This window comes from Colletotrichum navitas, assembly GCF_030913465.1.
Source record: "Colletotrichum navitas strain CBS 125086 chromosome Unknown LY79scaffold_58, whole genome shotgun sequence".
Lineage (NCBI taxonomy): Eukaryota > Fungi > Ascomycota > Sordariomycetes > Glomerellales > Glomerellaceae > Colletotrichum > Colletotrichum navitas.
This window is the reverse complement of record NW_026850604.1, coordinates 211,018-238,965: the sequence shown is the minus strand read 5'-3', so window position 1 is coordinate 238,965 and position 27,948 is coordinate 211,018. Positions and strand designations below refer to the sequence as shown.

Genomic DNA, 27,948 nt, shown 5'->3' with positions numbered 1-27,948 from the left:
ACGTATACACTCGTCAAGTTCCCCCCTGACTGCGGAGGGTTAAGTCGCCTCTTGTTGGATGGATTCCAAACTCCGCCCGGGAGCAAAAAACAGAACAAACCCGGAAAACAAACCCGAAAACAATCTATACGAACAAATACAACAACAACGGCCAGATGTTTGACGGACTCAGCCGGAGAAAAAGAGGGAGAGAGAGGAAGAGAGCCTCTTGGGACGGCGTCGAGACCCCGGCTCGGAGAAGCTCGATATCACCCCTCTGTCCCCATCTTCCGGGCTCCTCTAGTCCCGAGTCTGGATCTTGTTGTCGCCGGCCACGACCTCGGCGTAGCTGGGCGGCACGGCGCCATCGCTGCTGCCCTCGCCAGCGCCCTGGTTCTGGTGCTGCTGGGGCTGGGGCCTGCTCGAGCCACCGGCGGCAGCGCCGTTGTTGTTCGTAGTACCGTAGCTGACGTTGGCCGTGGCGTTGTGCTGCGAGGGACGGGGCTGCTGGCGGGGCTGCTGGGTGTGGGGACCGTGGCCGTTGCCGTTGCCGTGGACGAAGACGTAGGTGACGCGGCCGCCCTCGCGGTCCTGGGGGATGGATTCGTACTCGTAGTCAGGGTCGGGGAACTTGGCGATGATGTACCATGCGTGGATGAGGCCGGGGATCTACAGAGAGTGGGGTCCTGTGTTAGCGATGGCGAGAGAGAGAGAGAGAGAGGGAGGGAGTAAGGCGGGAGGGGGTTCGGGAAACGTACGTAGCCTAGGAGGCAGAGGAGGATGTTGATGAAGGAGTCTGCGGAGCAGAGGCCGCGCTTCACCCAGACTGTTCTCTCGTGTTAGCAAATATTTATCTTTTCTTCCTCTTTTCTTGGCGGGACGCCATCGCAGGCAAACGGACAGGCGCGCGCGCCGGAGTGGGATGCGGTGCGGGGCAGAGTTCGAGCAAACGTACCGGGGAGGGGTGGGAAGAGAAGGGCCAGGAGGCCGAGGAAGATGTCTGCGGAGCACATTGCGATGACTGTGTGGTATATATCTCGTAGAGATTTTGAAGAGGGGGGTGTTGAAATGCGTGTTCTACGTGTGTGGGATGTCGCCTTTTGAAGACGGGTTTTAGTGAGGCGATAGCAAAAGTGACGTTGGGGGGGGGGGGGGGGGGGGTCCGGTCAAACGGCCTCCAGTTCGAGGTCAGCAGGCAGCGAGCTGTGGCGAAGCTGGGACTACAATGGGGAGCTTGCGTAATGCGTAATGGTGGGTTTGAGTGGGGGCATCGAACGATTGATGATTGGACGGCGCGGAGGAACATGCAGCCGAAGTGGAGGTTTGCCGGGGTAAGAAGTTTGTGTCCCTGGGGGCGGTAGAGGGTGGATCCTTGGACCGTGCAGCTGGTTGGTTCTGGACTTTGCTTCTGGAGTCAAGCGAGCTTCTTATCGTCGTCTTGCTGTTTTGTAAGTGGTATAAATGGGCACTCACTCTGCTTTTTTGTAGATAACTGGTTAGTGAGAGTTACAACATTGGTTCTCCTGTTCTCTCTTCAAATTTTGCTACTGCTATTGCTATTATTCCTCCACCCGGCTCCTCCATGTTGAGATACAGACGGACAAGACAGTAAGCAAGAGCTCTGGCAATTGTGACACAAGCTAGTACAGGAACAAAAGGAGCAGAGGCTGTTTAGGTTGAACCTCCCGATGTTCTCGAACTCTTTCATTGGATTGGATTGGCCGACCATCCCGGAAACAATTCCGATTCAACGCCGTCCAAACTCTACTAAGATTGAATAACACATGATTTTTTGATCGATGCAACAGAGCAGAGCCTCGTATGCAGGAACCACCTCCTATGTATACCTACCTGCAACAGTGACACGCTTCGACCCGAGCCCCGCCAAATTAACCCGCCCCCCCGCCAGACAGTGGAAAAGCTCCTGCACAGACCATTCCAAACCCTGTGATGTCAAGCTCCATCTCCAACACTTAAGCGGGCGCGTCTCGGAGCATTTCCACGCGCCGATTCCAGCGTCGACTTTTTGTTTTATTTTATTTTATCTATCCGATCCTCACATCCGCCCCCCCCCTCGCCCCGCCCCCCGCAAGACTCTGATGGAATCGGCGGCAACCCAATCGCACCGATAAACCCCCCATGATCAACAGATAGCCCAACATGTCGATCCCGGGTTTGGGCCACCTTGTGGCGCCAGTACGTTCTCCAAAGGCCCTCCCCCCGCGACCTCAAGGACCGCAGACGTGTGAACTGACGAAGCGCTCCGTTCGCAGCAACCAGCGTCCGCGAACCAGACCCGCACGATCCGCCTCCAGCCCTTCTGGGAGTGGCGCTTCGAGGTCGCCTTCGACACCCACATTAAGCTGAAGCTCCTCTCTGGCACGGCGGAGAAGGACGGCACCGAGCTCGCCCTGCAGCACGCCTACACCCTGGCCGGCGTCCGGTCCAAGATCCTCACCCTGCAGGGCTGCGAGCTCGAGGTCGAGGGCGGCCTCGCGGCCGAGTCGGTGGCCGAGTACGCCCGCCCGCAGGACTCGCCCGCCAACTCGGTCCTGAACCTGCACTTCCAGCTCACCGCCATGCGCCAGCGCGCCGCCGCCGAGCGGAGGGAGGGCCCGCGCGTCGCCGTCTGCGGGCCGCCCGCCTCCGGCAAGACGAGCCTCGCCCGCACCCTGGCGAGCTACGCGGCCCGCGTCGGCGCCCAGCCGCTCGTCGTCAACGCCGACCCCAAGGAGGGCATGCTGAGCCTGCCCGGCACCCTGACCGCGAGCGTCGTCGCCACCGTGCTCGACATCGAGGCCGTCGACGGCTGGGGCACCACCCCGACGAGCGGGCCGAGCCAGGTGCCCGTCAAGCTGCCGCTCGTCTACTACTACGGCCACGCCGCCGCCGACGAGGACCAGAGGAAGTACCAGGAGCTCGTGAGCAAGATGGCCGCCGCCGTCACCTCGAGGTTCGGCCACGACCCGGAGGTCAAGAGCTCCGGCATCATCATCGACACCCCGGCCGTGTCCGAGAAGAGCAGTGTCGGCATCGACATCCTTGCCCACGTTGTGGACGAGCTCTCAGGTATTTGCTTTCCCTTTGCGTGCTGGTCTTTTTTAATTTTTAATTTTTTATCACTTTTTTCTGAAAATCCCGTTCCGTCCAGTATCTTGTTGCCTCTTGCTGACAATTATTAGTCAACATCATCATCGTGCTGGGCTCGTCACATCTTCACGCGGAGCTGACGAAGCGGTTCTCGACACAGAGGACCAGCCTCGGGGAGCAGTACAGTATCCTCCTCCTGGACAAATCAGACGGCGTGGCCGAGCGCGACGTGGGCTTCACACAGCAAGCTTGTGAGGCGTCGATCAAGGAGTACTTCTTCGGCAGCATCGGCCAGACCCTCAGCCCCGCCACGCAGCAAGTCGATTTCGACAGCCTGGCGATATTCAGAATAGGCGATTGTGAGCCATACCCCCCCCCCCCCCCCCTGCCGGACTCGTCGAATCGTCAGAACCCCCCGTACTGATCCCAAGACACCCATCCAGACTCTATGTACGGCAACGGCGACGACGGCCTCATGCGGGTCGACGCGGGCCAGCTCATGGCGCACTGGACCCTCGCCATCGTCTACGCGTCGGTTAAAGACCCGCCCGAGACCATCAGGACGGCCACCGTCATGGGCTACGTGTACATCGCCGACGTCGACAAGGAGAAGCGCAAGCTGAGGATCCTGGCGCCGGTGAGCGGCCGACTCGGCGACCGGCCGCTGCTGATGGGCAAGTGGCCGGAGCCTTTCATCAACCTACTGGGATAGCGCACCGCAAAATGATACCACCTTTGATTGTTTCGCCTTTTCCCGCTTTGTTTCTCATTGGATATTTGGGATGTCGCCCTCGATCCTCGCTCGTGAAATCTTCCATTAGTGTTAGGGGTTTGGTTTGATCCAGCAGACACGGGTCAGGTGAAGCTAGGCCCAACCTGTCTTTCGACACTGCGCCCAAGTTGTTTCCGATGGCGTCTGCTGCAGACGTCCAACAGCGTTAGACATGGTTAAAACCGGGCATGCAAAAGAAAGACGGCAAGGTAATCGTCGGTATAACTCATGATCTGAAGCAAGCGTAGATGACACTGATAAAAAGGGAAAAGAAAACAAAAATGTAACCCGAAGAGTGGCTGTGCCAATCGCGGTGAGGATTTGAGCCTCACGCGGGGGTCGAACCCGCAACCTTGAGATTAAGAGTCTCACGCTCTACCGATTGAGCTAGCAAGGCGGGTTATTGTGTTTGTAATTGTTGAAGTTGATGACCGGTTTGTGGTCCTATGAGTGGAATATGCGAGTGGAGCGGCAGGGCGCGTATAGGTAGGGTTTGGGCAGTTTCGGTGTGTCCGAGAAATCTCGATGGCTTCCTGTTCCAAGAAAATTTCCTCCAAATGTCTGTTCCCCCCCGCTCCCCCCTCCGAATAATGTGGACCGAAACCGAACAAAACATTCGCCGCCCCGCCCCACTCCCGAGTAGGAGGGGCGGAGGTCCGCCCCGCTGCGAAAGAATTCACCCGGCCCACCCCCCCCTCTCCCCCTTCGTCCGTCTCGGCTTCGTCCCGATCTCGAGGGGAGTTATACCCGCGGGCAACGGCGCCATTGATGCACCACTACGCGGCCAACGGTTTCCTTCCGTAGACGACGATCCTGTGCGAGTGAGTCAGCTGGCTGGCTGGCTGAAAAGGGTGGCCCCCCTCCCCCTTTTTCTTCTTCTTTTTTTTTTCTTGTCTTGTATGAATGAATCAGCAGCAGCAGAAAGAGACTTACATGGGCCAGTAGGCGTGGATACTCCGGTCCCCGACGTCCTTCCTCGCCTGCGCCGCGAGCACGTTCACCTCGTCGGCGTTCCAGCCCAGCCCGCGCGTCAAGGCGGCCATGAGGAACCCCTGGAGACCCCTCGTGATGTTCTCGTGGTTCCACGCCCCGAGCTCCTTGTACCGGCCGTCGCGGGGCCACGTGTTGCTGGGCCACTTGAAGCGCATCTCGGCCGCGTCGACGAAGCCCGCCGCCTCCATCATGGGCTTGAGGGCGTCGAGGTCGACGAAGGCGCGGTCGGTCTTGGCCGCCGCCTCGCCGAGCAGCCGCATCGACCGGTGGAGCGCGTGGTCCGAGGTCAGGGTGCCGTCGTCCGAGACGGGGAGGTTGAATTCCTGGAGCTCGAGCCAGCCGCCGGGGTTGAGGTGCCTGCGAAAGGTGTGAGGTGCGATTCCCTTTTGGGGGAGGGTGGGGGGTTAGGTATGTGTGTGGTGGGATGCTACTTGTATGATTGACGCAGGTACTCCTCCCATTTGCAGATGCTGCTGTTCATCATGCGGCTGTGTATGTAGTCGAACGGCCGCGTGTAAGTCCAGCTATCCTCGATGTCGTCGACCTCGAATTTGACGTTGGGCGGGACACTGCATGCACGTTTCGTTGCCCCTCTGTCAGCCCATGCCGTCACTTATTCCAGCTCGGTGGCTAATGTGCATCACTGACAATTCTGGCTGGATGGGTGAGAGATCGACGCCAATGACCTGTGTTGGGGGGGGGAAGGGGCATATGGGCGTCAGCGCACCAACATCTCACACGGCTATTGCGGCGGCGGCGGTACTAACCTCGGCGCCAGGATGCTCGTCGCCGTAGTCCATGGCCCAGATCCCCGTGCCCGTACCGAGGTCCAGTACGCGGCCGACCCGGGCCTCGGGAGCGTTGGGCGGAGACAACCCCAGCTTGCCGTCAAGGGAAAGATCGAAGATGTGGTGCTGCAGATCTTTTTGGAAACCCGTTAGCCAGGTCAGGCCAGGCCCTTTGCAAAGCCCAAGCAGTCTGTGACCTGGCAAGAAGGACGTACCTAGTCTCTCGTTCTCCTCTTCGTCGTTGGGAAAATGATACTCTTCCTGGCGTCAGTGAACCATTCGCCCAAGTAGTCTACCAATGCCAAACGACGTACTCCCATCACGGTATTTATGGTAGGTGCGACCGTTCTCTTTGCGATAGTCTAAGATTGAGCTGTTCAAGCTGAAGGTCGAGGGCGCACCAACCTGTCACATTCGTCAGTAGGTTTGTACCTTTGGGTAGGAGAATGCTCGCGCTGGAGGTGTCCCACGTCCCCGAGCGACGAGTCGTTGTCATCGAACTCGTCGGGCTCCACTACGACATCCTGCGTTGGGGCAGACATTTGCGATGAAGTTCAATATACGAACGCAAAACCTCCTCTGCGTAGGTTTGGTCAAAAGGCGAAGATCAAAGCACCGCAGTAGGAGGCGAGGTGTGGTCTGCCGGACGTAGAGATAGCCATTGCCAACGATGAGCAAGCGGGGGGGTCCTTTTGAAGGAAGGGAGACATGCTGATGGTCCCTGCTTCGGTACCTTCGAGGAAGCCCCCCCCCCCTTGCGCCATCGGCATGTCTTGGATGTTGGCCGCACACCAGTCGACTATTTTACGAATGCTTCGGGCATTGAGGGAGAGGCATCACCGAATCGCAGAGCTAGTGGCCGGAGGGAGATCGGCATATCCTGCAGGTGCTGTTGGTTACGCGCTGGACTGTTGGCTGTATGCCATGAGCTAGGTAGGGAGCTACGGCAAGCAACACTGTCAACTATTGGGTGCTGGCACAGTCATGGCCCGGGACCATTGCGTGCAAAAGCATGTGCCGGCCAACTGCCGCACCACGGTCTAGGGTGGGCTTTATCAGGAACTGCGGACGTCGAGGGCGAGTCTCACGGGATGCGAGCAATGGACCCGGGCAAGTTCAAATGAAGGCGGAATTGCGAGTGTCCTCCTTTGCTTGACAGCTGGGCAGGCGCAAGTGTTTTCACACGGCCAAGACCCCGGTGGATGTAGTCGACGGAGAAGATACCTGAAGGCCGAGTTCACACCAACTAGCGTTAGTCGTGCAGAGTACGGATATTGAAACCTTGTCCACCCCCCCCCTCGAGAAGTGTGGCGGCTTGGCGTGAGCAAGAATCGCGCGGGGTATGGCTTCAGTGCCTCCAGCAAATCCCTTCCATGTTCGATCGAGGATCATGGACATCATCGACCGTCGGATCACAAGTCAGATTAAAGCGTGTTCCCCATGCGACAGCGGCAGTGGCCGCGGCACTGCGGCTTTCAGCTTGCTGGTGCTTCGAGATGTGTGCCGGGGAACATGCATCGCTTTCGAGACGGTGAAGGCCTTTTGCCGAGGTTTTATTTGGACGACGGCATGCGTGGCCGTCCAGCAGAAGAGGAATAGTACGACAGGAAGTGGCTTGCGTGGAGGAGGGGGAGGGAGGGGGATGTCGTGTCTTGGTTCCGATCGATGGCAAACCGGATAAAGATATAACAAGATAAATGGCTTAGATAAGCCGTTACCAGGCCCCTCATCCCCTGAAGGGCAGCAGTGAGAAGGAAGGGAGCCCCTGTGCTACGAGGAAAGTCAATTCTTCACTTCCCGCATCTTCACAAATTCTGTTCATCTTTGACGTCCAACGACATGCATCGGCGCATCTTTGGGGCAACTCCCCGACTGCCAGTTTCATTCTCATTCATTGCATGTTGAGCTCGAGCAGAATACAAGCAAGGCATTCGGCTTGATGGTCGCCCCGACCGATCCTCTCCATTTGTCACGCGGCATGAGGTAATGACTCCTTTCAAGGATCACGTCAAGGTGGCGAATGGCCGCGTCTTTGGGGTTTCGATACCTGCAAGCAAGGCTTGGTCCGGCAAGGGATCTACCTCTATTTGGGAGTTGAGAGCCCGCCTTCCAAATCAATGCCGCGAGGCGGGCCAAACACCCATCCGCATCATATCCTTAGACGACCCGTTCTCTCACATGTTCCCCTGAAAAGATGGGCTGCCTCTCCTCGGTCAAGACTGGAGCCATTTTGGACCTCGCGAATAAGGGACGACGCTCCAGCACAAAACAAGCTAACATCGGAGAGGCCCTACCGAGCTGACCGTTTGCGCTGTTTCGCAATGCTTGTCTCGGCCGAAACAAGACAACTGGCGAATGAGCAACCAGCGCTTGTTCCCATCTCTGAGATTCTGTGAAGATGGGGAAACTTGGATCGTCGGAAGATCGCATGCAAGGCGTGTGCTCGACGTGTTTACGGCAGAGCCCACTCCACATGGGATACCTATGCGACAAGTAGTGTATTCGGCAGAGGCATATGTGTACTCGGCTTATATCAGAGGATCCCCCCCCCTTAGCCCAGGGGCTTGATCGCGTTCGGACCCGTTTGCTGTTCTCCGATGTTTTGTCCATCCGAAACATTAGCATAACAGGGTCGGCCCTGCTCGAGGCCCAGCCTATCACAGCAGCCTCGACAACCTCACTGGTCGATTCCCATACCATGCTCGCCGTCATCTGGTCTTCTTCAAGTTTCGACGGACAGGGTAGCCAAGTGGCGGGTCCGGCTATTTTTTTTTCTTAATCGTTTCCCAAACGGTCACCAGCCCTCGACCTGATGTATCACCGCTCAGCCTCCGTCGCGGAAACGTGCCCCTGTGACAGAAATGCATCGCATTTTCAGCTATACTTGGTTGATAGACGGGGAGTTCCAGCAAGCGCGGATGATGGTGGCAGACTTACAGCAGTGTTCGGATCAGATGCCGGTGCTTCCTGAGAAGGAGTGAGATCTCAGTATTTAGGACGACATGTCTCCGCGAGATTAAGCGTGAAGCTAACCCAAAAGCATCATCATTATCATTCCGCCTAGTATCTTCCTTCTTCGTGGTAATAACTTATTGAACCATTTTTGATAATACTCTTCTTTTTTCCTTCTTCCTCTCTTCTTCTTTCGACACTTGTCAAAATGGTTCGCTTCTCATTTGCCGCGGCACTGTGTGAGTATTGGCCATCAAGCTTGGTCACCTGCCATCATCACTAACGGTTCCCAGTCGCTGCCACAGCTCTCGCGGTCCCAAGCCCCCTCACTCCGGATCCTGCGGGCGCCAAGAACATCGGCAACGGCCGGGGTGCTCAGTTCATCGGCGGTGCCTGCCTCAACAGCAGAGACTGCGCCTCGGCCTGCTGCGCAATCCTGAACGGCGCGGGCATCTGCTCCGGAGTCGGGGCCCAGTTTCAAGCGGGCAAGCAAGGGTGCGGCTTCGGCGGCGGCGGCGCGGCTGCGGCTCCCGCCTTTCCACAGGTAGCCGTCCAGGCGTCGCCGTCAACGGAGTCTGCGGCAGGCAACGGATCACCCGCGGGCTCGGGCGCTTCCGGGTCGTCCAACGTTGGCGCGGGTAACGGCCAGCAGTTCATCACGGGACAGTGCTTGTCAGACGCCGACTGCGCTTCGGGATGCTGCGCCGGTCCCAAGGGGGCCTGCGCCGCCAGGGCCGTTGCCGAGGAGAACGGAAAGTCGGGCTGCGGGTTCACCGGCGCAGGAAGCGCGGCGGGGTCCACGGGTGGTGGTGGTGGTGATGGTGGTGCGACGGCCGGAAATGCGGCGGCGGCGCCCGCCGCGCCTCCTCCTCAGACCGCACCGTCTGCTGGCGGAGGCTCGTCCGGCGCCAACCAAAATGCCGCAGGCTCCCAGAACGTGGGAAAGGGCAACGGACAGCAGTTCATCACCGGCCAGTGCCTCTCGGATGCGGATTGCGCCTCGGGATGCTGCGCTGGGCCCAAGGGCGCGTGCTCGGCAGTCGCTGTTGCGAATGCAAGTGGGAAAACAGGCTGCGGGTTCAAAGCCGCATGATATGGGGATGACTGGGCGTGAAAAGGGCGACTTGCGAGGAACAAACGGCGCAAATTACGATAGAGGCTCATTGCAGGTACATGAGCGGGTATCACTGAAATGATTATGAACCAATACCTCGGTGACGGCATGCATAACTCCTGACTTGGGTGTAACATTTCACCATGAAAACATGATTTCTTTCCCAATAATTGCTAAGCGATTTGATGGTGATGGGGCTGTACATCATCCTAGTGACCTTGAGGTATGAGTTAGGCTATCGGTGTTGGGTTGTTAGAGCTGCATACTTTTTGAAGGCCATATTACTTAATAAACCAATCGTCAAGGATCTGCTGCTTCCTAGTCTCTTGGAATGGTTCTGCCACACCTATCCTGTCCTCCTTTTCCGTTTCCATTGCTGAAGCTGGCAGGCTGTCTGTCATGCCATAGCCCGATCCCGCGTCCATTGTCGGGAATGTTCTGACCTATCTCCGATCTGCCTGTCTGACACCGCTACACATCATGAGAGAATGACAAGACAACCAAGCTTGCTCAACCTCAACGACGATCATATTACTCCGTTACTGGACAGTATAGCCAAGACTGCCCTGTTAGGCTCCTATTTCAGTCAATGTATAGGTAGATGGGCTTTAACAGTAGACTTTTATTGCTCTGGATTCATAATGACTGTATTCCATTTTTTATATTCTCCCTAATGCCTTGCAGTTGTTCAAAATTTTTCCCCCAAACCAATTTCATAAACTAAATACGTAAAATACGTTTTACTGTTGTTTCGCTCTAAGAGCTGGCTAAGAGTACTAACGAGACCCTTTAAAAGTAGGCTGAGGCCTTCACTCTAGGCCTCCTATTTACTGGCTCATGACGTGTAGTAGTCTGGTGAATGCGAAGAAAGCGACGCTAGAAATGACGCGATGAAGAAAACAAAAGCCAAAGAAGAAAAGAAATGGTCTACGAGGAGGAAATGGCATACGCTTAGAAGCTGAAGAGGCCGCTGCGACGCTTGCCGAGCGGGTAGATGATCAGGGCGCTGATGAAGAGGCCAACGGCAATGCCGATGGCGATCTGGATCATGGAGGCGGCGACATTGAAGACGACCGTGTTCAGGGACTCGCCTTCGGAGTACTGAACGGAACTAGTGCCGTTGACGGCGTGGGTCGAGTTCGTGAGCGCGTTGGCCGTCCTCAGCCCGCTGAGCAGTCCCCCGGTGGACGCCAGGCCTCCGGGCACCTGCGTGAAGATGGCCGGGATCAGGGTGGCGGCGGCGACGCCGTGCCTCAGACGAGAATAGAGGTTCGCCAGAACGCCGACGGTGAGGGCGCCGAGGGTGTTGGCGACCTGCGGGGCGGCGCTGAAACGGATGCTGCTGAAGTAGTTGACGACGTAGCCGGCAAACGCGACGAGGAGCATGACGGGCATCTGGCGCCATTTCGCCTGGTACAGGATGCTGATGCAGAGGACGAAGAGGGGGACGAAGATGAAGGTGTAGTAGCTGGGGATCGGGTCCGCGCAGCTGGTCGTCGAGACGGCGTTCTTGTCGATCATGCCGTAGATGGAGGCGCCAATCGTGATGCCGAAGCCGAGGAACAGGGAGTAGATGATGGCGTAGACGATGCGGATCGAGCCGGGGACGATGGCGCGGGACTGGAGCTCGAGAGCGGAACACACTGAGCCATCAGCGGTCTGTCCTTTTTTTTTTTTTCTCTTTTTCTTTTTCTGGTGTGCCCGCAGGCCAGTAGCAACTCCACTACGTGCGCCCGCGGCAGCGCAGATAAAGAGGAGGTACAACTCTGGATCGAGCACGATTTAGGAGAAAAGGGGGGTGGGGAGGGGGAGGGCTAGAGATCACTTACAGACTAGGTATCCGGGCAGAAGCATGACGATGCCCCCCTGGGCCATGGCCGAGAAACAGAAGAGGTTGCCGCCCATGATACTCCCGAAGGCGCGGGCGAGGAAACTTACCAGGACGGTGGCGGTGACCTCGAGCACGTTCCTGTACAGGGACGAGTTGGCGGCCACGATGAGCTGGAGGAAGCCGACGAGGCAGCCCAAGAAGAAGCAGAGCGGGAGGTCGATGAGGCGGGCGCCGAAGGAGAACGGGGCGGCGGTGGCGCTCGTCAGGCCGAAGACGAGGACGCGGACCCAGGCGTGGAACTTGTCCTTGGCCTTGATGAGGGTGTCGAGGCGCTCGATGCCCTCGTCGACGGACACGACGTCGTGGATCACCTCCTTGTAGACGGCGTGCGTGTCCCTGAGCTTGCCGAGGTCGATGCCCTGGGCGACGCGGACGATGCGCACCTCGGTCGTGTGGGTCGACCGGTCGTCGAACGAGACGATCATGCACCCGGGCAGGTACAGGAAGTGGCCGTCGATCTCGAGCACCTTGGCGGTCGTGCTGAGGTACTCCTCGAGCCGGTGGGTGGGGGCGCCGAAGAGCATCAGCGCCCTGCAGAGGGTGATGATGTACTCCTGTCGCGACAGGGTCTCGGCGATGTGGATGGTGATCTTGGCCTCCTCCTCCTCCTGCTGCCTCTGCAGGTAGGCGCTGAGGCGCGAGTTGCTCTGGGGCCGCTTGTTCTTGGGCCGCGTCTTCTTGCCGGCCGCCTTGCCGTCCTTGGAGCCCCTGGCGTCGGGCGACTCGGCGCGCCTCTGGGTGTTGGGGTTCGCGAGGCGGGCGGAGGCCTCGATGAGGTTGACCAGCGTCTCCTGCGAGCGGTTCGCCTCGTACCACTTCCTCCTGGGCGTCGTCGGGGTCGCGGTGCCCGAGTTGGAGCCGGGGGTGCTGGTGCCCGAGAGCGTCCCGCCGAAGGAAAAGGAGTTGCGGCGGCCCTGGCCGCTGGCCTGCCCGTACTGGCCGCCCGATTCGGCGGGCTTGTAAAGCTTCAAGAGCTGCGAAAGGACGCTGCCGCGATACTGCTTGGGCGCCGGGACCGAGTACACCCCGTCGTACTGGCCATCGTTGACCTCCCGAAGGAGCTGGTCGGTGGCCTTTGTCGTCTCGGCATCCTGGGCGTTGGACGGCCCGGGCTCACCGCCGTCCGACTTCTCGGCGAGGCGCCAGGTGTGGGCTCTCACGATCTTGTACGCCTCGTCGTTGAGGGCGGCCTGGTGCTCGTGCAGCTTGAGTTCCTCGGCGGCGGCCTTGTCGCCGATGAGAGGCTGACGGGGTTGGAGGTCCTTGAGTGCGATGTCCTCCCCTGCGCTATCCCTGGACCCGTTCTCGGGCTCGCTGGTCGCCGTTGTGACGGCGGAGTCGACGGAGTCTCTGTTCTCGCGGGCCGGCGAGCCTAGCCGGACATTGGCAGCCATCTGACGCGCGCGTTCTTGAGCGGCGGCGGCGGCGGACTTGGCCTCTTGGCGCTCGGTATCCTGCGAGGAGCGAGGCTCGTCTTTGGCCAAAGCGGCCACGGTCGGGATAGAGCTGCCTGAGCTACCGCGCAGGATAGACGGCCTGGCAGGCGACGTCGGTGCAAGCTTGGGGGTGTTTGGGTCTGGGGGTGGTGATGGTGTTGAGTGCCTGACAGCGGCCGCGCTGCTGTTGAACCGAACGCGGCCTTTTTCTTTCTTCAAGGCGGCTGCAGCTGCGGCCTCGGTGCTCGACCAGGGCGTGTCGGAACTAGAAGTTGGCTCAGATGTCGACTCAGATGGTGCGGCCTCGGCCGGTGTGGCTGCCGCTGTGGCTGCACCAACGCCGCCGGGGTCCAGCTCGGGGCCGGGGTCATCATCGGGAGAAGCCTGTGAGGATCCGACCATTGCATCGATGGTCAGAAGGGCTTTGAATGTCTTTCTCCTGTTGCTCGTCTGCAGAGCGGTAGGAAGCCGTACTTGAGGGAAAAGGTGAGAAACGAGGGAGACGAGAGAAAAGGGTGGCGGGAACAATATCACAGAATTCTGTCGAGCTCTTGGGAGGCAGAAGTGGATCGCGGGGAAAAGTATGGGGGAGGTCGCTTTTCTTATAAGTGAGCCGGGCCGGTGGTTCGCGAACTTCGGCAGATTTGCCTCACTCCCGGACCCTCCGGCACCTGAGAACCATGAAAAAAAGGCATTTGCGCAACGGAAGAATGATTGCTCGTATCCACGTATCCATCAAAAAACACCCACTTGGGCCGAAACCGCTCCATCGTGCCTTGTGTGTGTGAGGAGACTCATCAGGGCACCGACTTTTTATTACATAACAAAATCAGGGATGTCTGCCATCTTCCGGTAGGGATACCCCTTATTGTCCCGGTACGGCCTCCGCTGGCCGATGTTTGGAGACTTGAAACTACGTGCACTTGGTCATCCGCTCTCGGTTTCCCATCTGACTCCTTGCCTTGGGGGTAGTTGGGCTTGGGAGGTCCAAATCACAGATCATATAGGCAAGATGGCAACAAAGGTTACAACTAAGACCCGAATCGCCTTACGTAGTAGAGCCATCCCGAAGATTCTACACAACCGACTGCTCCTCCATGGTGGTGTGGTTCGCAGGATCCCTGCGCGGAAACACCCGATTCGCTGTAGCCCGCCGTCGTCCAAGCTTGGCCAATCAAAGAGCACTCGAGAGTATACTGCTATAAATATGTGCCACATTAGGGGTTACATTCTCAAGGATGTTGCCGTAATTGCAACCGGCTCATCGAGAACGACAAGTCTGGTTCGGGTGCCAAGATTCCATCGTACTGTGTTCTTGACTGGAAACCTACCATTATGCTGTTGAGTACCGGGCATGATGCTTATACTGTGTTGGAGTACCGTGTATTATTGTGTACAACTTTAAGAGGGGCCGTCTTGGATAATGTACCTGTACCTTATTGTGGATGGCGTGGCTCACCCGGGGCCTCGACTCCTGGAGGAGTTGACGATGGACTGAAGTCATGGGTGACATAAATCTCTTCTTTCACCCTTGGCCCCCCATACACGTGGGACCATAAGTCATATAATTGGACCTACACGGTTCCGGCCTGGCTAAGAAAAGGGGTCTAGACCTTTTCATTGTACTTCTCCAGCTCTGCCTACCAGAACACTAAGCAGCTTTGATCCCCGCATTGTTCCCGAATCGATCAGTCTATCATGTTTTGAAAACTTCGAGAAGCAAAAACAGTTGTATGAGACCAGTATCTCACTCACCCTCCCGTCATCTCTCAAGACATTGAGGAGGAAACTCTTTTGAGACATAACGTTCCAGGTGCAGGTCGTCCCTGAGCCGATACTGTCTCAAAACGGGGTAGCGAGAACACATTTGACTCCATCGCCAACCCAATACAGGAAAGGCTGGTCTCCCATGGGTATGTGGTGCCCGTGAACCATGCAGATATTGCCGCCCAAGGGAGATGAGTGACGCAGCCCAAAGGCAAGCGTGGCGGCGGGAAATTTTGCAACTTTTCGCAATTTTGAGGCGGGCTCAGGGGCAGGTTCATAACGCAATTGACGAGGACTTTAGTTGGATATGCATGCCTGGGCCAAGCAGGCAAGGCTGAGATCTAACATCGAGAACATGGCCACAAGCTCCGACTGTCTTTAACACACTTGCTTACAACTGATGGAGTTCAGGCTTCCAGTAGATCGCACATCGCTATGGTGATACCGACTTGATCATGTAAGCACAACTTCAGTGGCCAGCCTGCAAATATGTACAACTTGTAGGACTGCATCAGTAGTCTATAAAGCCAATGCTGATTACGGCACAATCTTATGTTCAACAAAGCTCATGACTGAACATGCCAGTTTCAATGACAAGTAGGCAGACCGAGAAGCGGCATAGACGGTCGAAGAATAGGATATCTGTATTATACTTTGCATATCCCAATGTTAGCTATATTATGATCCCGTACATGATCTCTTCACGTCCTCTAGTCCCCTTATACCCAATTCATCTTGCTTTTGTCACCAAGCAGCAGACCATAATCACCTTCTTATGTCGTCCTCGAAGTACCGGGCACCTGATGTAGTACGTGCACAAGCTTCCCATCTCGGATCGATCCGGAAATCATGCGCCTCGCCTCACCACGGCCCGGTCAACAGCCTTATTTCCCATGGTTTCGTCTCCATCCCTAGTCAAAGTAAAAAAAAAGAGAGAAAAAAAAGTAAGCTAACAATCAATGACCCAGTTCCGGAACACGTGCAAGCACCCCGGTCCGGCGCTGCCCAACCCCGCCACCAACAGCAAAAACTTTGGATCGGCAAATTGTGGCCCTCTTCTGCTTCTCCTCGCAACTTCACCGACCCGAACCTGTGCGCATGCTTCACGATGCGCACAAGTGTAGTCGCAGCAGGGGGTTTTCGCCATTGAATAGCGGTGACAGAAAGGGATCGAGCGCCGTCCAACTACAAGTAGCGGTGAATGTTTGCCGCGGGTGTCGCGCAACATCGTACTACATGGGTTGTCTAGGACTGTGCTCTCAAAGTACGCTCCGTTTGGAGGGTGGATCGCGGTCGGTTTGCGTCTCCGCATGGCTCCCTTGGACTGAAAAGTCTGCTTGACTTCAAAAAAGACTGATGATAAATCGAAGCAGTTGAGATCTACGGAGGGGGCAAAGGGGCTATGAGTTGAGTGAATACTACCCTCTATCTCGGGAATGATGACTTCCATATCCGCATATGGGCATCTATACTTGTGTGAAGCACTTTGCTGTTGATTCTGTGCCTCGGCAAGTTAACCACCTGTTATGATGTCGTCCGCAGCCTTCTCCGGCAGCGTATACACAGCAGACTGAGGGTGCCACGGGAGAGCAAAGGGAAAAGTGCTTGCACCAGCCACTCTCAGCCTCTGGACACCGAATACGCGCCCGCGGCTGTCGACCACTGCCTTGCCAGACGCGACATCCGCTTCCTTGCCCATAGCCACGGTCGAGACCGAGTGCCATACCTGCCGGGCGTTGGTCCTCACGTACTACAGGACCCCCTGGTTGGTCTGCTTAGTAGTATGCGCTTAGCATATCCAAATCAGAGAAAATCTACAAAGTTCTGCTCTAGTTGCAGACGGCTCTCTTGTTGTCATCGGCTTAATGAATAAGCCCTTAACGTCGCGATTGAACTCGAAAGGCCTTCAATGAGTGTAGAGACATGTCGATTGGAAAGCTATTCCCTACCAATCCATCCATATCTGGTTTCCAAGTGGCTCGACTTCTGCTATAGATGATGGCAGCAATCACTTGGCGTACTATTGCAGAAGCCAGGTATAACACCCTGTACGTAAGAGTCACGTTGCAGCCCTAACGACCGATTAGGCCGACTGCTTCTGTGCATTCGCTTCTGCCGGTTAGTTGCACTAGAACAGAATAATCATGATAGACTGATATTGCTGACATGTTATATTGCCAAGAGTTTTTCTGACATAAGTGTGTTATCTAGTCGATCCCGAACCAAGCTGACTCTGCCTTTCGAAATAGCCTCACACTTATGACCTGTAAAACAGTAAAAACGAAAAACAAAAGAAAACACAACTCTAAAAAGGAATTGCTGCCGTTAACACATACTATCAGTCGTGATAGCCTCTTCATGTGCAACAGTCGGACCTGATGAATAATCAACATCACGTCATTATCCCTCGGCCCCCAATTGGAAGCTCGTCAGGTCCCCAAGGCGGGGCCGACGACCGGAATATGTGCGCGGGGTCGTTTCCGCATAAATCACGTCAAAGCAGCTCAAACGGACGTCTATTTCACTGATTCGCGTCCCCCTTGTGAGCCCATCAATCAACTTAACACCACAGCCCCAAGACAATACTCTCGCTCAAGATTCAATACCCAAATCTCGCCTTTTCACAATGACGCAGAACAAGACTCTCATCCACAAGAAGATCCCCACCGGCCTGCCTGTGGCGGGGGAGCACCTCACCGTCGAGGACCGTCCGATTAACCTCGATGTCGCGCCCGAGAACGGCCTGGTCGTCGAGATCCTCTACGCGTCCTTCGACCCTTACCAGCGCGGCCGCATGAGGGACCCCAGCAAGAAGTCCTACGCGCCCGCCTTTGAGGTCGACGGCCCCGTCACCAACAGCACCGTCAGCAAGGTCCTGAAGAGCAACGCCCCCAACTTCGCCGAGGGCGACCTTGTAGTCGCCCATACGCCCATCGCGGAGTACGCCCTCGTGCCGCCCACCATCTTGCAGCAGGCGCGCAAGGTCCAGAACCCCTCCAACCTCGACCTAGCCCTCTTCCTCGGCCCCCTTGGCATGCCCGGGTTGACCGCCTGGTCTGGCCTTCACAAGATCGGACAGCCCAAGAAGGGTGAGACAATCTTTATCAGCTCCGCCGCCGGGGCCGTGGGACAGCTTGTCGGGCAGATTGCCAAGCGGGAGGGCCTCACCGTCATTGGGTCTGTGGGCTCGGACGAGAAACTCGACTTCATCATCAAAGAGCTTGGTTTCGACGCCGGCTTCAACTACAAGAACGAGAAGCCCGGCGACGCTCTCCCCAGGCTGGCCCCCAATGGCATCGACATCTACTTTGAGAACGTGGGCGGAGACCACTTCGAGGCGGCTCTCGCCTCCATGAACTCCGAGGGACGCATCGCCCTCTGCGGCATGGTGAGTGCCTCGATCAGGAGGATTATGGACATGCCTCCGCTGAAATGGGAGCTAATCCGCGCCACAGATCTCCGACTATAATACTCCAGCAGATCAGCAGAAGGGCATCAAAGGCTTAATACAGGTTATTGCTAAACAGATCACATTGCAGGGTTTCCTCGTCGGTAACCCCAAGTTTGGTCCCGCGTACTTCAAGGAACACCAGGAGAACCTGCAGAAGTGGCTCTCCGAAGGCAGTGTCAAGGCCAAGCTGGCCGTGACCGAGGGTATCGACAATGCCCCGGACGGCTTCATCGGCATGCTTACCGGCAAGAACTTTGGCAAGGCTGTGCTGAAGGTTAAATAAACGGGTTGCGTAATCAATGTTTTGAAGTTTCTAGCAGAAAAGGAGCACGGGAGAGAACTAATAAAGACTTTATCCTCGCTAAGCTACATGGTAGGAAGCTGACTTAGATGTCAGACGAAGGTGATTACGAATACGGCATTCGCTGATCTAGTATCATTCTGTACAACCAGTGAGGCGTCTGCGTAAAGTGCCCCATTACGGAACAGATAACTCGATGGTTGGTGAGGAGAGGGCTATATGACCCCGTGGGTCCTAAGTTAAAGATTTATCAACTTATACAAGTCAATAAACATACAGCAGCTGTCAAAAATCATAGCAGCCAATCACAAATTTGTCCATCAATCTGTCGGCTATTGCGGATGAATGGCTTTGGTGACTAGGAGTACATCATATGCTCGTCACGCTGGACTGGATCAAAAAAGCAAAAAGACAGTTACCTCCCTGTCTTTATCTGCCGAGAAGCAGTTCCGGTCACGAAGGCCGGACTGGAAACCGCCCACTTTTCAGGAGGACTGAATGAAGTGAAGGCTATCCACAGGAATGTATACGAGTTGACATGCCGTTATTTCGACTTCCCCGGACCCCGGATGACGGTTGACAGCGGAGCAAGACGCCTACGGAACCTCCAACATGCTGCTCATTCCTTTGAGGCTTTGACAAATAGGAATCATACAGGTAAGGGTAGCGACTTTGGAGGTATCTTGTCTGACGATAGGCTTGCTTTTCAATGTCTTAGCTGCGCGCGGTGCATGATAGCTTCCACGATCCTTTAGCCATTGCATCGCGTAATCCAGGGTCTCCAGCACATACTTATGGCCAACCCTCCGAGACACCCAGACGCAGGTTACGCGCGCATTATCGGGGATCCGACCTGCATTTCGTTATCTATTTCTTTCTTCCTTCTCACCGATCACGCCGGTTTTCCCCATCTCTCGAGCCGAACCAACAGAAAGCATGCAGGCGGTATTCGGCCTACATCGTTCATGACAGACCACACAAAAAGCACGCAGGCGACCTCCCAAGACTCGCCAAGACGGAGGCTCCGCACACTCTGACTTGGAAGTGGAGGAACCAAGGACCCGTGGATATCGAAAAGCCCGACGGCAGCCAACTAGAGATTTAAGCTTAAAACTTGGCCAACGTCATCGCCAACGCCCGAACCATGCCCGCCGAGAAAACACCAAGAGAAAAGGGGTCTTAAGCTCCTCCCCCCAGGCTCGGCGCTTCCAGCTCACATCGTTTTCTTCTTCCTCCCCCTTTTTCCCTAAGAAAACGTCTCGGACCGCCCAGCCCTCGGCTTACCTTGTTAGGCATTCCGTGCGGGAGGATGCCGCTGCCTCCTTCAACCAGGCGGGCTGGGCGATGGTTTCCACGATCCACCTCCGGTCGCGGGGCTCGTTGTTAACTGATGACTGGAAATTCTGTGGACCAAGATGGATATTGATCTGTACACAGGTGTCGCGTTACCTTAACTGCTGACTGTCAAGAGGGAGACGTAATGTAAGGTAGGTATCTGTACTACAAAGATCAGCAGGGCGTTTGAGGGAACCTTCAAAGAAAACAAAGTCATGTGGTTGCAGGCATGGATTCTAACGATGGGCCAAAGTCGGTCCTTCTCCCACGACGAGAACGTGGCCCCAATGCATCCAACAACCAAGACTGCATGTCTGGGGAGAAGTGTGGATATCGTTGGACGCCTCCGAGCCGCATGGGGTGTTGCTCTATGGTGATATTGCCCGTCCAACTTCCAGCGTTCCCGACATGACCTCAGCCAAGTCTTCCGCCATCGAGGATGCGGTCTTAGCACGACCCACGGGGTCGGTGAAAGATATTGGCACGGGGCGAGAACTGAGCGAGTACAAAGGCGCGCCTGCATCCCGCCGTCACTGTTTCAACCAAGATCTCCTTCCAAGAACGAGTGGTATTACCCTATCATTACCTCTTTTGCTACCAAGAAGCTTGGTGCGGGTGATCAATATGGCCGACCAGAACACGGCTGCCGTCGCGGCTGAGCCCAACATGTCCGAGAAGCAGGAGAAGCGCGAGCAGCCTAGCGACAGCGGAAGCCGGACGCCCTCGCCGGTCGACAGCAGACGCGCCGCCAACGAGAAACCAAAGTCCAAGGGGTTCCTCGCCCGCATGGGCGACTTGCCCGAATGGGGCTTCCGCGGCCAGCGCCTTCAGGGCAAGGTGCTCAACTGGTCCATTGGATTCATCGCGTCTTGTGGTTTCCTCATGTTTGGATATGACCAGGGTGAGTGAGCTCGGCTTCACAGTGTAGCAGAGACCCTGAACAGTTACAAATTCTCATCGCCCCTCTCAGGTGTCCTCGGTTCACTACTCACCCTCGACGACTTCCAACGGAGCATTGCCCTGATGACGCCGCTGGAGCAGTCGAATCAACTCTGCTGGCTAGATTTCCCTGAGAACACCCAGCGTGACTACAGCCAGTGCACCGGAGACCCCAACACGCAAGCCGCTGCGGTCGCCGTGTACCAGATCGGCTGCTTTTTGGGCGCGGTTCTCATCCTATTTCATGGAGAAAGATGGGGTCGCAAGTCGTCCACGTTCTGGGGCAGCGCCATCATGGTTTTCGGAACTATCCTGCAGGCCTCTGCGCACGAGTACGGTCTCTTTTCTGCGGGCCGCATCGTCGGTGGCATCGGAAACGGCATGGTGACGTCGAGTAAGTCGACATTGGTGACTTTCTGTCGGCCAAGCTAATCATGTTGGCAGCTATTCCCACATGGCAATCTGAGTGTGCACGGCCGTATCAAAGAGGTTTCCTCATCACCCTTTCCGGAGCCCTCATAAGCTGCGGTATTGCCATTGCCTACTGGGTTGATGCAAGTGACCCATTTCTCCAACACGAAGGCTGAAGCATGATGTACAGCCGCTAACAAGCGTGTAGTACGGGTTCTACTTCCTCGAGGGATCGATCCGCTGGCGATTCCCCGTCTCATTCCAGTCTTTCTTCACTATCATCGTCATGATCGGTCTTCTCTACCTGCCCGACTCGCCCCGTTGGTTGGCTATGAAGGGCCGCATGGAGGAGGCTCGAGAAGTGACATCCCGTCTTCTCGGAAAGCCCATCGATCACGAGGATGTCACCATCGAGGTCAAGGCAATCCAGGAGGCCCTCGAGGCCCAGAGCCAAGGCGGAAGCTTCAAGTTCAAGGAGCTTCTCACCAACGGCCCCTCGCAGAACTTGAGGCGCACCCTCCTCGGCATTGCTGCGCAGTTTTTCCAGCAAATTTGCGGTACGTTCATTTGTCTATATGTCTCCGCAGTCGTGGATCTCAGTTGCTGACGCATGATGACTAGGTATCAACCTCATTACCTACTACAGTGGATTTTTGTTCGAGAACTCCCTCGGTTTCGGCCCCGAATTGTCCCGGCTTTTGGCCGCGCTCAACGGCACGGAATACTTCTTGGCTTCGCTTGTTGCTCTGCCTCTGATTGAGAGAACTGGTCGCCGCAAGCTCATGCTCTTCGGCGCATTCGGTATGATGGCCTCTATGGCAATTCTGGCTGGGACCGTGTCTACTGGCACGGTCGACGAGACTGGCGCGCCTAAACTCGAGTCCGTGTACGGAATTACTGCTACGGTCTTCCTCTTTGTTTTCAACTCCTTCTTCGCTATTGGTAAGCTGCCCTCCCTCTCTATAATATTGCAAATTCTTGACTAACATCAAACCAGGCTGGCTCGGAATGACCTGGCTCTACCCCGCTGAGATCACCAACCTCCGTATCCGCATCCAGGCCAACGCCCTCTCAACCTGCTCCAACTGGCTCTCCAACTTCTTGATTGTCATGATCACACCACCTGCATTTGCCAACCTAGGCTACAGGACGTACGTGATGTTCGCCGTCTTCAACGCAGCCATTATCCCCTGCGTGTACTTCTTCTTCCCGGAGCCCAAGGGCCGAAGTCTCGAGGAGCTCGATGTCATCTTCGCCAGCGCCCACGCCGACAAGGTCAACCCCGTCAAGCGCGCTAAAGAGATGCGCAAGGTGGAGGGAAGGGAGCTCGAGAATGAGCTGGACAAGTACTTTGGATCCAGCGAGATGGTCGAGGACGCCCGCCCTATGATGCAATAACTTACTAGGCGTAGCTCATATAATGGCACTGAAAAGTGTCGATCATATTTGGATAAAGAATGGATGATTTACTTAGATACCTTGATTCATCTAAGCAGTCGAACCGAGCAAAAGTTGTTTACTTCAATTGTCCATTTACTTCTTAAATTTTATCCAAGTTTCTTCTCATGAAACAGCTGGCACTCAGTTGTTTTTTGGCCTTGTGGGCATCGATGTAAAAGTATCGACGTCTTCACAGTCCTCCATATCTGGTAATCCAATAGTAATCCATTTGGAAAGTGCCATATAAGCCTTTGCAAAAAGTTCACCTTTAGAAACTACGGGCGTTATCTGGCTCTAGATAGAGAAGATACTGCAATTCATACAGCCCAACGTTCGATTGTTGTGTCTGTATTATTTTTTGCACGTGTAGTAACTTGGCAGTTTTTTGTTTATTCCCCTGTGTTCGATTTCGTGTTTGCCTCTGTTCCTTTCCACAAAAGGAATTTCTTCAATAAAAGGATTCTTGTCTTTCAGACGCCCGCATTGCGATGATAAGTTTACCAGTATTGCCACGTCTCCAAACGAAGACATGTATTACTGGGTGTACTGGGAGACAAAGACGCATTGTGTTCTCACCAGAGGCCCGAGTCCGCCCGGCGATACTTGTGCAAACAATAAAGGAGATCTTTTAAAAATACTGAAGACGTTCTTGTTTCTTGAAAACAATGTTGTTGTTTCCAAATAAGCAGGCTTTGTTAAGGGTGATGGAGGGAAACTATCATGACTTCGACATATAATAGCACTGGTGCCGTTGATTGAAAGAGACTACTATCCAGCAACAATTTCAACTTACACGACCGTTTACAGACTCTAACCAGATTTGATATTCTACCAGAGAAGGCAAGCTTTGCCATATACAAGACACACCAAAATACCGACCATCGCTTCCAGAAGAACAGAGCAACCAAACGCATTCCCTAGAATTAATACAATGCCGGAAAACCAGACCGGGAAACGACCAGCTCAACCTCGAGCCCGTAGAGCCGTTAGTTCTGTTCTGACTTCTCTCGGATTCCTCATAACTGTACCGCTACGATTTCTTTTCGCACATCCGGTACTTACCCTCTTGTCATTTGCGTGGAAGCTTACCGGTCCAGACCTTAGCCATTACATTTCTGAAGCGGCCTCCGCAATCCAGAGCAAAACGCCAGAATACTGGACCTCCGCGTTCACCTTCCTGTTCTTCCTCCGCTATACCAGGCTCATCATCAACATCTGGGGGTCATGGCGGTACAAAGCCGCGCCCCTCAGCCGCCACCCGACCTGGGGCCGCCGCGACGTCACTGTGATCCTCCCCACGATTGACGTAGACAGCCCCAAGTTCGACGAGTGCATCCTCTCTATTCTCGAGAACCGCCCGGCTGCGGTCCTCATCGTGACCGTTGGCGCCAAGATGCGGGCGCAGTCTGAGGCAGCCGCCCGAGCCTATCGTCGCGAGTACCCGTCGACCGAGATCGGTGTCAGCGCCATCCTCCACCCTTCCAAGCGCCGCCAGATCGCCCACGCCGTAGCCCATGTCCGAACCGAGTTCACCGTCCTGGCCGACGACCACGTCTTCTGGCCCAGTCGCGATTTCATCCCTGCAGCCCTCGCCCCTTTCGAAGATGTGAACGTAGGTATAGTAGCGACGCACAAGCGTGTCCGCCGCACAACGCCCGGTGAGTGGTCCATATCCTCCATTATCAACTTGATCGGATGTCTTTACCTTCTCCGCCACAACTGGGAGCTCCGCGCCTCCAACGCCATCGACGGCGGCGTCTTCGTCGTCTCCGGCCGCACCGCCGTCTACCGCACCAGGCTCCTCAGATCCAGCGGCCTCATGCACAGGTACTGCAACGAGCACTTCTTCTTCGGGCTATTTGGCGGCAAGGAGGGCCTCGGTCCCGACGACGACAACTTCCTCACCCGCGAGGCGTACAGGCACGGATGGGACATCAAGTTCCAGGACACCAAAGACTGCACTATCGAGACGACGCTGGGCGATGAGTCGGCGGCCAAGTTCAGGGGCCAGCTCGTCCGCTGGGCCAGGACGACGTTCCGCAGCAATCCTTGCATGCTGAGGCGCGTTTCGGACTTTTCCACCTGGCGCATGCCATTTACCTACTTTGCAGTGTACGGGGCCGCGCTCTTCAACTTTGCCCTGCTCTGGGACGCGGCGTTAATCCTCTCTCTCGCCCGCTCGACTTGGAGCAACGGGCTCTTCTCTGTGAGCGTATTCAAGCTTGTGCTCTGGATTCTGTGGTCCAAAACAATCAAGCTGTGGCCGCACATACTGCGTTACCCCGCTGACATTCCTCTGCTGACTTGCCAACTTATCTTTGCCTATGTCCATTCTTTTATCAAACTGTGGGCATGCATTACATTTTATGACTGTGCCTGGCTGGGACGTAATCTGAATGCAGTTGATGCTGAGTCTAAGGAGTCGAAAGAGTATCTGGATAAAGGGTTTGATTTTGGGAATGTCGTAGACGAGCCAGGGTTGCCGAGACGTACAATCTATGGCTGAGATTTAGTTCATTCGTTCGTCCAACAGAAACTCCCTGCCTCTTTTGGTGCTCAATGTGATTATCAGAGAGTCGTGCGCAATATCTGATATTTTCGATGTGCATTGTATGTTTCCACTTGTCTCTATACTATTGCTGAGCCTGTTGTTTCTATTATTTGTTCCGTACAAGTCAAATGCTTCTACATGCACCATCAGGCCAATTGTAATGCTCAGCACCTCACTGACTTTGCTCTCCGCCCGAGTGATACACAGCCTTGGCTATATAAGATCTACTACATGTTGGTTCAATACTGCGTGCCATACTAGAGCCGAAGTATCTATCGACGTGATCGAAAACGAGTCTAAAGTCTAGCAGGAGGAGCTTGGCGCAGCCATAGTGCCACAGACGGATCGGCACGAATTGCACCAACTCTGTCAAAGCTCATTAGCTAGGACGCCCGAGCTGTCGCACACTTGCAAAAAAAATGCTTTGAGAGAATTTGACACCAAGCAGATCGACGGTGGTCAGCATGGCAGACGTAGGATTTCTGGCCTGTCCCCCTCCTGAGGCCTATCATGCCACAAGTTGATTCACAGCACCTGACTTGTATGGGGCTCGGTTTCATCTTGTCTGTCCAATTACGAACTTACAACAGAACCTTAACTGTTGATTTGATGTTGTATCAGGCGCCTATGGAGTGCTGGTTGCCCGTGTATGAGAGAGAAAGAGAGAAGGGGCATTATATAAGATACTCATATGCCCGATCAATTACCCTAGTGAACATTGATCACCAACAGCTTGAAGCTGGATGAGTCTGACACATGTGTATGACAAGCCTGTCATCGCCCTAGGAGCATACTGCACCATGCTCATGATGTTTGTTCTGTGAGTGCTCACTTGCCAGGGACTCGAACATCCACAGCGGATGCTGACTGAATCGTGCTAGGGGTGTTCATCTGTTCATCGTTCTCCCTCGGGCTCTTCGACTTTTCGTCAACCGCAGCTGTAACTGCCCTCACTACTCGCACTGCCGGAACACTCCCCAGACTGGTCGCTTCTCGTTTTCTGTTTCCGAATACACACCCCTTAGTAGTGACGACGGCCAGATTGAGCCCGAAGTTCTCGGTCAAGATGTCGAGGCAGGTTGCGCAAAGTCCAATGCATGAGAATCAGAAAACCGCTGCTTTGGAATGTTTCAATTGTAGCATGTAGAATATGCTGTTTCTTCATTGTTGTTTTCTATGGGGCGGTTAAGGGCCTGGCCGTACAATAGATCTCGCTTGTGCTATTATCTAGAATCGTCATTAAGTTTAAACACACTTCCTATCGTGGAGGTTTCAATTACCTCATGAAACCCTATTTATCACCCTATATGATCGTTTCGATACTAGCACGTGCGCTATCCAAGACCCTACTGCCTTCCACTGTGTTCAAGACTGTCGTGAGACTTGCCTTTGTCAAGAAGAGTTTTACGCCAAATTGACCAAGCGAAGAGAGCAGAGAATTCGCGAACTCTAGGAGGTCTGGTGAGAGACACCCACCTTGTTTGGAGTAACCCCTGAGGCGCCGCCTACACATGTCGTTATCATGTAACCACTGTCAGCGAGCGCGCTCCATGCAGGACTCACCGCGCAGACATCGACGTCTCCGGCAAGGCCAACTGGGAAGCGAAGGAGCGATATCGAAGAACCACAATACTGGGAAGACTACATGTATGCACACAATTGCGGCAAGAGACGTTGGCTACTTCAGGACCCAGACCGAGTTTGCGCTGGTGTAGAAGAAGCGTCGCCTAGTCGGGTTATGCTATCGAGAGAGGAGACACGTACGTTACAGCTTGGCGTGATCGGGCTTGCCAGCCCATCCCCCGATTGCATGTCTGGTACAACGAGGCATCACATATCGAGAACATCGACATCTAGACCGCGGACCACGAAAGCTGTGCTCGTGTGCTCGATCGAACATGCGGAGAATGCCATTCACTCTGAACTCACGTCTGGGTCAAGTCAGAACCTAAGTCACTAGAAGATAAGACCATGCACTGAGACCACGTCGCCTGCACCAAGTCACCATACTTGGACCAAGGAGCCCCGGGAGCGGATCACGAGGGACGTACCGTAACATAGGGCAATGAATGGATATTGCCTTGGCGCCTAAATCGTAGTGGCCAGTCCTAAGAGCCACTTTCCCTACGTTTGACGGTCTATAAAACAGATGTATTATCTTTACGGTTTGTTCTCGCCCTTTTTCTTTAAAGAAATCATAGCTAGAACATAATAGGTGTTTCATTCTTGTAAGCTAATCCTAGTAATCAAAATGCTTATTAGCTAGTACTAGGTTTACCCTATATCTAGTACTAGCTAAGATTACAATACGGTTACGCTTTATAACCCTACACCTACTAAATAACAAGGCTTATGTATCTCTTATTAATAGGTCTACTAGACTGTCTAAAGACAAGTAGTAATTGATAATTAAACCTATATAAGGCTCTAGCCTTTATCTTAATCGTATAATAGGTATTATTATTTAGTGTATAAGGGCTATAGGTTGTCTACAGTATTAGGTAGAATTACTTGCGCATCCTGATTACATATAACTAGCTAAAGATTAGGTTGTTATAGGCAACACTACAAGTAGACGCAGCTAGGCAAGATTAGTAACTAATCCTGTATAAGGGTATAGCTACACTACTAGTAGAGGGACTTAAGTGCTTGTATTACTTGGCTTAGAGTTTTTAGTTTGATTTTGACATGAATAGACTAGCAAACTATAAGCCACTGTTAGGGCCCTGCGACACCAT

General features: G+C 54.8%; 8 protein-coding genes and 1 non-coding gene across 9 annotated transcripts; 5 read left to right on the top strand and 4 right to left on the bottom strand.

Moving 5' to 3' along the window:
* Window positions 1-279: 279 nt before the first annotated feature.
* LY79DRAFT_672049 (uncharacterized protein) lies at window positions 280-992 on the bottom strand (the record flags this gene model as incomplete). The annotated part of the gene is made up of 3 exons (XM_060564000.1): window positions 280-648; window positions 738-805; window positions 935-992. 3 exons carry the CDS (start codon window positions 990-992, stop codon window positions 280-282), a joined length of 495 nt encoding a protein of 164 aa, XP_060411232.1.
* A 797-nt stretch (window positions 993-1,789) lies between these two features.
* On the top strand, window positions 1,790-4,034 carry LY79DRAFT_316827 (pre-mRNA cleavage complex II protein Clp1). Its single transcript, XM_060552377.1, has 4 exons — window positions 1,790-2,175; window positions 2,253-3,048; window positions 3,162-3,428; window positions 3,513-4,034. Exons 1-4 carry the CDS (start codon window positions 2,140-2,142, stop codon window positions 3,779-3,781), a joined length of 1,368 nt encoding a protein of 455 aa, XP_060411231.1. The 5' UTR covers window positions 1,790-2,139; the 3' UTR covers window positions 3,782-4,034.
* Window positions 4,035-4,165: 131 nt separating this feature from the next.
* On the bottom strand, window positions 4,166-4,238 carry LY79DRAFT_t199. The gene has a single exon. It is a non-coding gene; the product is annotated as a tRNA-Lys (tRNA).
* A 379-nt stretch (window positions 4,239-4,617) lies between these two features.
* Window positions 4,618-6,164, bottom strand: LY79DRAFT_672047 (S-adenosyl-L-methionine-dependent methyltransferase; the record flags this gene model as incomplete). Its single annotated transcript, XM_060563999.1, has 8 exons — window positions 4,618-4,654; window positions 4,775-5,191; window positions 5,266-5,403; window positions 5,483-5,520; window positions 5,602-5,756; window positions 5,838-5,879; window positions 5,937-6,027; window positions 6,093-6,164. The coding sequence occupies 8 exons, from the start codon at window positions 6,162-6,164 to the stop codon at window positions 4,618-4,620; spliced, it is 990 nt and encodes a 329-aa protein (XP_060411230.1).
* A 2,394-nt stretch (window positions 6,165-8,558) lies between these two features.
* On the top strand, window positions 8,559-9,770 carry LY79DRAFT_316706 (uncharacterized protein). The gene is made up of 2 exons (XM_060552376.1): window positions 8,559-8,813; window positions 8,868-9,770. Exons 1-2 carry the CDS (start codon window positions 8,783-8,785, stop codon window positions 9,665-9,667), a joined length of 831 nt encoding a protein of 276 aa, XP_060411229.1. The 5' UTR covers window positions 8,559-8,782; the 3' UTR covers window positions 9,668-9,770.
* An 869-nt stretch (window positions 9,771-10,639) lies between these two features.
* LY79DRAFT_521394 (uncharacterized protein) lies at window positions 10,640-13,417 on the bottom strand (the record flags this gene model as incomplete). Its single annotated transcript, XM_060555348.1, has 2 exons — window positions 10,640-11,331; window positions 11,518-13,417. The coding sequence occupies 2 exons, from the start codon at window positions 13,415-13,417 to the stop codon at window positions 10,640-10,642; spliced, it is 2,592 nt and encodes an 863-aa protein (XP_060411228.1).
* Window positions 13,418-17,408: 3,991 nt separating this feature from the next.
* LY79DRAFT_521368 (zinc-binding dehydrogenase) lies at window positions 17,409-18,516 on the top strand (the record flags this gene model as incomplete). The annotated part of the gene is made up of 2 exons (XM_060555343.1): window positions 17,409-18,170; window positions 18,238-18,516. 2 exons carry the CDS (start codon window positions 17,409-17,411, stop codon window positions 18,514-18,516), a joined length of 1,041 nt encoding a protein of 346 aa, XP_060411227.1.
* A 1,977-nt stretch (window positions 18,517-20,493) lies between these two features.
* On the top strand, window positions 20,494-22,617 carry LY79DRAFT_692747 (uncharacterized protein; the record flags this gene model as incomplete). Its single annotated transcript, XM_060564770.1, has 6 exons — window positions 20,494-20,770; window positions 20,840-21,202; window positions 21,253-21,356; window positions 21,428-21,776; window positions 21,841-22,161; window positions 22,217-22,617. The coding sequence occupies 6 exons, from the start codon at window positions 20,494-20,496 to the stop codon at window positions 22,615-22,617; spliced, it is 1,815 nt and encodes a 604-aa protein (XP_060411226.1).
* A 973-nt stretch (window positions 22,618-23,590) lies between these two features.
* LY79DRAFT_582066 (family 2 glycosyltransferase) lies at window positions 23,591-25,165 on the top strand (the record flags this gene model as incomplete). The annotated part of the gene is made up of 1 exon (XM_060560231.1): window positions 23,591-25,165. The coding sequence occupies one exon, from the start codon at window positions 23,591-23,593 to the stop codon at window positions 25,163-25,165; it is 1,575 nt and encodes a 524-aa protein (XP_060411225.1).
* Between the last annotated feature and the right edge of the window lie 2,783 nt (window positions 25,166-27,948).